Source organism: Triticum dicoccoides, chromosome 7B (genome assembly GCF_002162155.2).
Source record: "Triticum dicoccoides isolate Atlit2015 ecotype Zavitan chromosome 7B, WEW_v2.0, whole genome shotgun sequence".
NCBI classification, from domain to species: domain Eukaryota; kingdom Viridiplantae; phylum Streptophyta; class Magnoliopsida; order Poales; family Poaceae; genus Triticum; species Triticum dicoccoides.
Genome location: NC_041393.1, coordinates 35,880,178 through 35,889,773, shown reverse-complemented (window position 1 = coordinate 35,889,773; position 9,596 = coordinate 35,880,178). Strand labels below are relative to the sequence as shown.

The 9,596-nt window shown below is 53.1% G+C and overlaps 2 protein-coding genes across 17 annotated transcripts in view; both read right to left on the bottom strand.

Moving 5' to 3' along the window:
- Positions 1–5,192: 5,192 nt before the first annotated feature.
- LOC119336446 (ethylene-responsive transcription factor RAP2-9-like) lies at positions 5,193–6,429 on the bottom strand. Its single transcript, XM_037608479.1, has one exon. It carries the CDS (start codon positions 6,228–6,230, stop codon positions 5,676–5,678), a length of 555 nt encoding a protein of 184 aa, XP_037464376.1. The 5' UTR covers positions 6,231–6,429; the 3' UTR covers positions 5,193–5,675.
- A 2,701-nt stretch (positions 6,430–9,130) lies between these two features.
- The window catches only part of LOC119336445, a 6,521-nt gene continuing 6,055 nt past the window's right edge, over positions 9,131–9,596 (bottom strand). For all 16 annotated transcript variants that reach the window (XM_037608465.1, XM_037608467.1, XM_037608466.1 and 13 more), the window contains one exon: positions 9,131–9,531. The gene's annotated coding sequence lies outside the window, so the exon portion shown is untranslated. The remainder of the gene's footprint in view (positions 9,532–9,596) is intronic.

Below are 9,596 nucleotides of genomic sequence, written 5' to 3'. Positions count from 1 at the left end.
GAACGGCGGCGCGGACGCTGGTGTCCCTGCTGCTCCTGGAGATCGATCGTGGCGTCCTCGTGCGTGCGACTCGGCGGGCGCCGGCGGCCTTGCGATCGTTTTGTCTCCTGTGCCTCGTGCGTGCTGGACTGCTGGATCGTGGGGTTTGTTGTTGCCGTACGCGCGTGCGTTTCTGGCAAAGCAGTCCATCAAGCCTTTGGGCCTTCTTTTTTTTCACTGGGCTGCGCCCCGGGCCTGCCAAAAATTCTATATAACTATAGCCTATTAACTTTTCCACGCCCCGGGACTGGGCCCTGGGTGCCCGGGGCCGTGCAAGCCTTGGGTGCGTGACACCGATCGACTAAGTCGGTGTTTTCCCTCAAAAAAAAAAAGACTAAGTCGGTGTTTCTCTTCATGAAGTGAACAAATCAAAGAAGTATCGAGGATGCGCTTTGAAACTTGATATGATGAAGGCTTACGATAGAGTGGAGTGGCCATACCTCGAAGCAATCATGCTCAAACTAGGCTTTTCTGAGAGGTGGGTAAAATTGTAATGGGCCTGGTCACAATAGTTAGATTTTCAGTACTGTTGAATGGGAAGAGATTGGAAGAATTTGAACCATCACGTGGAATCAGACAAGGTGACCCGATTTCACCATACTTGTTTTTGTCGGCAGCAGAGGGCATCTCGTGCCTTTTAAAATCACAAGGAGAGTCATCCAATTTGCATGGGATACAAGTGGCACCATCGACGCCACCTGTTAACCATCTTTTATTTACTGATGACAGCCTGCTGTTCTTCAAGGCAAATAGTGTGGGGGCTAATGAGGTGAACCAAGTTCTAGACATGTATTGTCGAGCTTCTGGGCAACATATTAATCTGGCGAAGTCTTCCATCTTCTCCAGCAAAGGAGTTCCAGATAATACCAGGGAAGATATCAAGGGCTTACTAAATGTTCCCAACGAAACTCTAAATGAGAAGTATTTGGGCATGCCCTCAGATATTGGGAGCTCAAAAAACGGGGCCTTCAAGTATCTCAAGGACCATTTATGGAGCAAAATTCAGGGCTGGATAGAAACTACTATGTTTGCAGCCGGGAAGGAGGTGTTGGTTAAAGCTGCTGCACAAGCGGTACCGGTGTTTTCCGTGTCTTGTTTTAAGCTGCCAAGGGGTGTGTGAACATCTTAATATGCTAATCAGAAAGTTTTGGTGGGGCAGCAAGGAGGGTAAGCGCAAGCCACACTGGGTATCTTGGAAAACTATGACTCAGTCGAAGGGCTTGGGTGGCCTTGGCTTAAGGACTTTGAGCTCTTTAACTTAGCAATGCTTGCCAAGCAGGCATGACGCTTGCTGCAGAATCCAGAATCCCTAAGTGCTCGTGTTCTGAAGAGCATATACTTCCCCGATACTGACATCTTGCATGCATCGCTAGGGAGTCAGCCAAGTCAAATTTGGAGAGCGATTGTGGAAGGGAGGGATACGCTCAAACAGGGACTAATTAAAAGGATAGGTAATGGTGAGACAACCAATATCTAGGAGGACACTTGGCTGCCAAGAGATGAGATGTTGACGCCATATGGATCACTCTTGGTGGACCCGCCAATCAGAGTGTCCGAACTCATCGATCACACAACAGCAACGTGGAATAGACAGAGAGTTGAGCAAGTTTTTATGCCAATGGACGTCCAAAACTATACTCTCCATTCCGCTAAATACTCGGAATATTCCGGATTTTTGGTGTTGGAACTTCGAAAGAAACGGGAACTTCACTGTAAAGTCAGCATATCGTATGTTGGTCGCTACAAGAAACCGAAGGGAAGCTTGGCTTGAGGGATCTCCTAGCTCATCGAGTTCTGCAGGAGAGGAGAGTGCGTGGAAAACGCTATGGCGAACCAAAGTACCAGCGAAGATCAGAATGTTTCTGTGGCGGCTATCAAAACATTCACTTCCAACCGAGGACGTCAGGGCTCATAGGCACATGTCTGACAACCCGTTGTGCGGACTCTGTGGTTCCCTGCACTCATGGAGACATTCACTCATAAACTGTACTGTTGCGAGTTGCACATGGGCTCTCATTGATGAGCAACTGGCACATCAAATGGTGACCACGACGGAACCAAACGCCAAGCAGTGGCTTTTCACTATGATGGACATATTATCGCATGAGCATTTTGTGCTTTTATCGGTCACACTGTGGGCAATATGGTCTTCACGTAGAAAGGCGATCCATGAAGGGATCTTTCAGTCTCCACAAGCTACCCAACACTTCGTCCGTAACTTCATCTCTGAACTTGAAGTGATTCAAGGGAGCGAGAGAAGAGTGGGCCAGACGGTTATTCTGCATAACACAACAAGGCCAAAAGCTCCTCCAGCGGGCTTTGTTAAAATCCATGTGGATGCTGGCATCAGAAAGCGAAGAGGAGGCTGTGCAGCAGCAGTTTGTCGGGATGAGCAAGGTCGATACCTAGGCAGCTCGGCACTGGTGGTGGCGGGAGTTGATGACCCAACTATAATGGAGATGATTGCATGTAGAGAAGCACTGTCCCTGGCTGAAGATCTGCATGTGCAGCGGATGGTTATATCTTCAGACTCCAAACAAACCGTACAAGACATAGAACCAGGTAGCAGAGGCAAGCATGATGCAGTAATCCACGAGATTAAACTTAAAACTATTCCTTTTCAATGTCAATTTATTTTTGAATGTCGTGTTGTCAATGCTGAAGCACATAGTTTAGCCAAGTATTCATTATCGCTTGGTCCGGGGCGTCATGTATGGTTGGGCCAACCCCATGACCAGAACCGCACCCCACAATATGTGGCTTTTGATGAACAAATTTTGGTCTTTCCCTCAAAAAAAAAAAACTAAGTCGGTGTTCGTTGGGGCACGTGCGGTGTGCGGTCGCAAGAGCACGAACCGACTTGACGTCCGGTGGATGCGGCTCGTTTATCTTCTTCAGAGTAATGAACGTAACTTTTGGTCGTTTTTCTTCAGATATACAGTCGCACAGTGCTGGAACGGTGTTTTAATGTCTGGTTATTGGCACTGGATATACATCTTAAGCTGGTCGCCACATCCAGTGTCGATCGTATGTTTTCAGTTGACAGATCCAATCCATAATACAAGAGATCGATCAAGAGAACATGATACGAGCGTCAACGCCTAATAATGTTAAGATAGACGATGATAAGCGGATCTCTGAATTCGTATACACACACATGTTGCTTTTGGAATCTATTTTGGAACAAAGGGAGTAGTACCATTGCAGTAGTGTGTCACTTTTTAATTTGCAAGTAGACATTTTCTGACGGAAGGCCGGGCTGAGCTGCTCGGGACGACTGGGTGCAAACCGGACGGACAAAACTGTTTGAATGTTTGAAAAGGAGAAGAAATAAATGGAACGAATTGGTACAAAAGCTGTACAAACATCGCTCTCTGCGGTCGCCACAGCTCGCATCTATCCAAAGCAAGATGCGGCACCGTGCGTTCTCTTTCAGAGAAGAAGATGCAGCACGGTCGCAATTGGGCACTCGCAGAGAACGTCACGTCGGAGCGGGGAGCTGGACAGGTGCATGTACGTACGTGCATGGACCGTGTGCGACGCAGACGTACAGAGCGGCCGGTCGACCGCTCGATCTGCGCCGTGCAACGCGATGCGTGCGCGACGCCGACCGGACGGTCTTCGCGCGTGCACGTGCGGCGCGCTGTCGCAACAACGAACGCCAATTTCACATCCCGGTGAACGCAGCTCGTGTTTCTGTCCAGAGTGCATCTTTTCGTCTTATTGGTGTGTTCGCGTCTGCTTTTTCTTTCACGGAGAGTGATGTAAACGCTTTTATATTTCTTTCACGGAGAGAGCAGTTGCGTCTACCGATTTGGTGTTTTTTTTCTCGTTTCTACTCCGTAATTCGTTGTGCAAGCTAGTGTGATGGTTTCTGGGGACGAAACTGAGGCACTAGCTTTTCCTATAAAAAAACATCTGAGATTGTCTCGATCGATCGTGTACCCATACGAATCCTACAACAGTGCCAATCAACAGATCCAACCCATATAAAAGAGAACATGATACGAGCGTCAACGTCGAATGTTAAGCTAGATGATACGCGGATCTCCGAATTCATATATATACACACATGTTGCTTTCGGGATCTCAGCATCCCAATTTGTTTTTATCCTCACGACAGCTCAGAAATGCAAGTTTACGCCGCCTCTGATCTGAGCCGGTCAAGCAAACAAACAAACAATCGAATGCATGGTCCCGGCCGGCAGCTTGTTTTACCTGTTTGTTTTGCCAAATCTGAAGTGTTTCCCTGGCAGCCTACTCACCACCCACCTGTTTTGATTTTATACCCCAACTTTCACAAAACCTGATGTCGACTCGAACGGCAATTATCAGATCCTATGAAACTTCTCACAATCCAAACCTGTCACCCAGTTCAACGGGGAGCAACACGAGGTCGTTGGCGTCCTCCCACGCGCGATCCGGATAGTTGGGCGACCGATGATTGGCCCCATGGATTTTCATGGACTCCCATCCCATGCATGATTCCATCCATCCACCCAGAAGAAAAAGTAAGCGACTAGTAGTAGTACTCCTGGTGGTGCTGGTGCGGCCGGTCGACACCTGGTCCGGTCCATGTCCATGGACCGACGGGGACGTCCGACTCCACACGAATCTTCCAGGGCGGCTCGTAAGCGGCGTAATCAAGTGCCGACACACGCGCATCATTAGCCCGATAAGACGCAGCATCACCCACGCCCCGCACTAATCCCCCGCGGGCCCCACGCTAAACCCAAACCTCGTGAGCACCTCGCACCGGTCCACTCCACTGACGCCCATCATATGCCGTACGCACGAGGCAGTACGCCTGACCCGCCCGCCCGGCGGTGGCCGGCGCGGCCCACCACCGCCTGATCTCGGCCGCGGCACGCCGACACGATGGGAGACGCACCACGGTACGCTGCGGGCCACGTCGGCGGCCCACCACGGCCGCCGCACGCCGACACGAGGGGAGGCGCACCACGATACGCTACGGCGGTGGCGGCTGGTGATGCTGCCTCTTCTTTTGAGGCGGGTGGGAACTGGGACCTGGCCGCCGTGTTCGGTGTTCCTCTTGGAAAAGCGAACGAACTTGCACTGCCGCTGCTGCTTTCCTGGAATCCGTCCGGCCATGATGATGTGGGGAATCAAGATGAAGAAACAGAGAGAGTGCGTGCATGGAATGATTCTTGAAGCTTTCATTTTGTTTGCCGCTCGGTATCTTCTTCCTTTACAAACACTCTTTATATCTCAACTTCTCAAGGGAGCTACTACACACATGGCCATGCGCCATGCTTGGCTGCACGCACACCCTTTGTCTAAGCTCGCCGTCGCGGCCCCTACTTAGTAACCCCCTGGCCGAGCTGACTGCGACGTCGCGCGCGGCTCCATTATTGGTAGGGTTGGCCCCCGAGCTCGCCCGGCATTTCACCGAACACCTTGCCTGTCGGATCCACGCTTGCTTCCCCATGTCTTTCTTCTTGAACTGACTGAACTGAACTAGTATCTGCTTGCTCAGTGAGATGGTTGATGCTCTGCTACCGCTAGCTAGCTCGCTGCTGGTTGCTAACGACGACTAATTAAGACGCACTAGTACTAGGTATGTAGGCGGCGGGAGGAGGAGGAGAACTGAAGAATCGGCGGGGGTTTACAGCGGTTCACTGGTCGTCGTCGGTGTCGGAGGTGGGCTCCCGGTTGAGGTCGGGGTTCTTGGCCCGGCGGCGCTGGGACGGCGACGGCGGGGCCGGGGGGGCGCCGCCCATGCCGATGCCGACGCCGATCCCGCCGGAGTGGAGCGCGTCGACGCGCGCGCCGACCTCGGCGGCCTTCTTGCGGATGGCGGCGGCGGTGAGGTCCCCGGGCGCGGCGGCGGCGGGGGCGCCGTCGAGGAGCTGGTCGGGGAAGTTGAGGCGCGCGGAGCGGCCGCGGAGGTAGAAGACGGCGGTGTCGTAGGCGCGCGCGGCGGCGACGGCGGTGGCGTAGGAGCCGAGCCAGATCCGCGACCGCTTGTTGGGCTCCCGGATCTCGGCCACCCACTTGCCCCACTTGCGCATCCGCACCCCGCGGTACTGCCTGCCCCCGCCTCCCCGCCCCGCGGGGACGCCGCCGCCGGACGAAGGCGCGCGGGCCGAGAGCGGCTGCGCGGCCGTGGGGCGCTGCTGCTGCGGCGCCGGCGCCGGCGGGTAGAAGGCGACCGTGGCTTCCCTCTCCATGGTGCCTGCACACCCCAATTCGGCGGCGGCTCCTAGGGGGGGATGGGCTGGTTGGTTGCTGGTGCGGCGCCTGCCTGAGGCGTGGGCTCTCTGCCGCTGTGTGTGTGTCGGCCTCTCTCTCTCCTCTCTCTACTGGTACTGGGCCTAGGGGTGGTGGGGTGGGGTTATAAATAGAGGCGACTAAGTGCGCGGCGCGGTGGGGATTAGCGAGCGGGGATGGGAGGCGGTGTCGAGCTGGTGGGTGGGGGATTAGGGCCAGTGGTGCGGTGATTCATCGAAGCCGCTGGATGGATTTCTTTCTAGCCGGTGCGTGAGTGAGTGACTCGCGACAGACGGGTTTTGGTGTGACGCCGGTGGGATAGGGTGCACCCGACCGCCTCGCCGTCTCTAACACGGAAGTACTGACTGGAGGTCGGCGCTTGCAGCTCTGAGATTCTTGGATTGGCATCGTCCCGCCTTGAGCTATCAACTTGTGCGATACTCGATCGAGTCGGGTGTGTTGTCTGATCGGCCCTGTGACTTATCCAGGGGATTTATTTTAGTAGCAGAGGCCAGAGGGTGTGGATGAGTTGGATGTGTACGAACTGTCACTGCGACTTGGGGATACCCACGCCACGCAACAAGATTCTGACCGTGATCGAGCTAATTGACAAGGTCTGAGCTGTTGCGCTCCACGAAATCATGCACACACGCACGCTAATAAGCTGTCGTGATTGACAGCACGAGCCTCGATCAGTCGATCGCAAATATCCTCGCGAGACGACCCGACGCACGGTGGTACGTGCCGTGGCGCGCCGCGCTAGGCAGCGCTAGCCGGTCGCGTGCGCCCGGCCCCACCACCGTCTAACGAGCGAGAAAGTCTAGGCAGCTAGTAGAGGTGAACGAACGCCGTGGATCTCCATGTCGGCCCGCGGCGGCGGCCACGTGTGGCGTCGCGTCGGACGGCACGGGCCAACCCCCTCCATGCCCATCGCGTCGCGGCCTCGTACCCTACCAGGCATAAACCGGGCGAGAAGGCAGCCTGGAACTCTGCTGGATCGGTCGCGGCCGGAGAGCGGCGGCCACGTGGACGGGCGCGGGGGGCGCCGACGAGGGGAGGCTCACGGCCGGGATACGGCACGGTGGCGAGGTGGCGCCCGCGCGGGGCCGTGTCGCGCCGCTGGGGTCCGCGACAAAGACGGCGACCGCGACGGCGGTGCTATCCATCCACTCTCTCGTCTCGGTTTGTTTGGGTTGGTGGTGGAATGGCGGCTGCCTATGCGGGTGGGGCCCGGGCGATTCGTCGCCGCCTGCCTCGTCAACTTTGGGCGAACGGTTTGGTTTGTCCCGGCCCGGGGGTTGTTTATTGCTTGAGCGGCTGCCGTTGGACGGTGGCCGGCCCGCCCGCCGGGTGACGGACTCTGACTGTGAGGCGGCGAGCGACCGACCGACCCACCGGCTAGTAGCAGTGACGAGTGGTTTACTGGTGATGACGAGTCGTTTCTTCTAGTAGCTTCTTCGGGAGGAGACGAATTTCGGGTGTTTGACGCTACGTCGGTCGGTCGGACAAGATATTTTCCGCCCCGCTTCGGGTAAGTAGAACGTTCGAGGTTTCCGGTTGCTGGTGCTGCCGTTTACCTACCTCGTCGATGAAAATTTCGGGTCAACGGCTAGTAGTTCTCTTGCAAAATATCCTTTGGTTTATGATAGTAGTTGTAATAGGAAGAGTAATAAAGTAGTTCATGAACTCGTTATGGTAGTTAAGTTTTCTTCTCCTTCTATCTGGATGGATTCGGCACCTGATCACCCGATGTAGTGCTTTCGTTACTTGTAAATGATCCTACTACTTTGCTTTGTGAAGGTTTGTTTATTCATTCCATATTCGACGAGTAAAAGTATACAAAAACACTATTTAGTCATGACAGACATTTTTCATGGCAATTTATATTGGCATGATGATTGGAAATTGTTTTTGCGAGCACGGCAATTTTTTGATAAAAAAAATAAACTAAGACATGTCATACTCGTCAACTAAACTTGCCATCATCGAAAAACATAATTTGCCATGAAAAATGGTTGATTTACATGGTAAAAAAATCTGACATCAGATATATAGTGGACTCAGCGAACCCTAAAAGAAATATAAAGTAATTCTGCGTATTAAAAGTTCTTTGCTTCAGCTGCATATGAATTTTTCCTTTTGCGACGAAAACTTCCTATCTATTTATCTACTGTCAGGATAGTACAAAGAACACCAAAAGTAACAAAATAAACCCAGGTGCATAGATCACGTAACGACGACTGCAACAACTAGAGCGAGCCGAAGGCACACCGCCGTCTTCGCCCATCTCTCATTGAAGCCAGACAAACCTTGTTGTAGTAGGCAGTCAAGAGGTTGTCATGTTAAGGCCTCGTAGGACCAACGCATTAGAATAATAACCATCCCAATGAAAAGAATCCAAAGGATCCAACCTATAGACACACGGATATAGATGGACGAAAACAGAATGCGCGCGGATTCACCGAAGACAAACGCCAACCAAATCCAGCGAGTTCCGCCCGAGAAAAACCTCAACATGCCCTTCGACGATGTTAGAAACACCATCAAAACAGGGCTAGGAAGATAGAACCTTATTCCATCTTGAGGCCTCAGCCTCTCCGAGCAGTGCATAGACCCTAACAAAACTATAAAAACAACATGAAAAACGGTAGACGAGGTAGACCGATGGTGACACCCGTAGGAGGCAGGAGAAACCCTAGCGTGGCCAACGTAAATTCTCCGTCATGCAGAACTCGGTGCCCGGTCGGTGGATAACCTCGCTCTGGCTATCTACGGTAGGTTCAGCAGGGACCATTCAGGGTGCTCCTGGTCATTAATCAGGAAACAGGTCCCCATCCCAACCCGCAGGTATTGCCGTACCGCAAGGAAACCAGGTGCGCCGTCTTATTCAAAAAATAAAAAAGGTCAGGTGCACCGTCAGGCGCTGGATTCTCGTACTGTTCATGGTGCGTGTTCTCCTACAGCTGCAAACATGGACTAATCATTCATTCCCATTACCCAGGACGCCGTATTTTCTTGTGCTGGTACTAGCAACCATCGCCCCACTGGCGATTGGCCGGTATCGCTGGCGTGACGCCTTCCAGTTCCAGGCTTTGCTTGCACTGTGGCCCTAATGGGTAAGAACCCCTGGAAGGCTGGAACTACTGTCAAAGTGTCAATCAACCCCTGGAAGATCATTGATTTTCCTTTTTTTTTCCACTGCTGCTTCAGGCTGCCTAAACCTGCTTGGTCCTTATGAGCACAGCCATTGGTCACCAGGCCCTACAAAGAGGCGCGCACTTCAGTCAAGCAACTGCATCTGCATGTACCCCCTGGAGGCAAAAAAA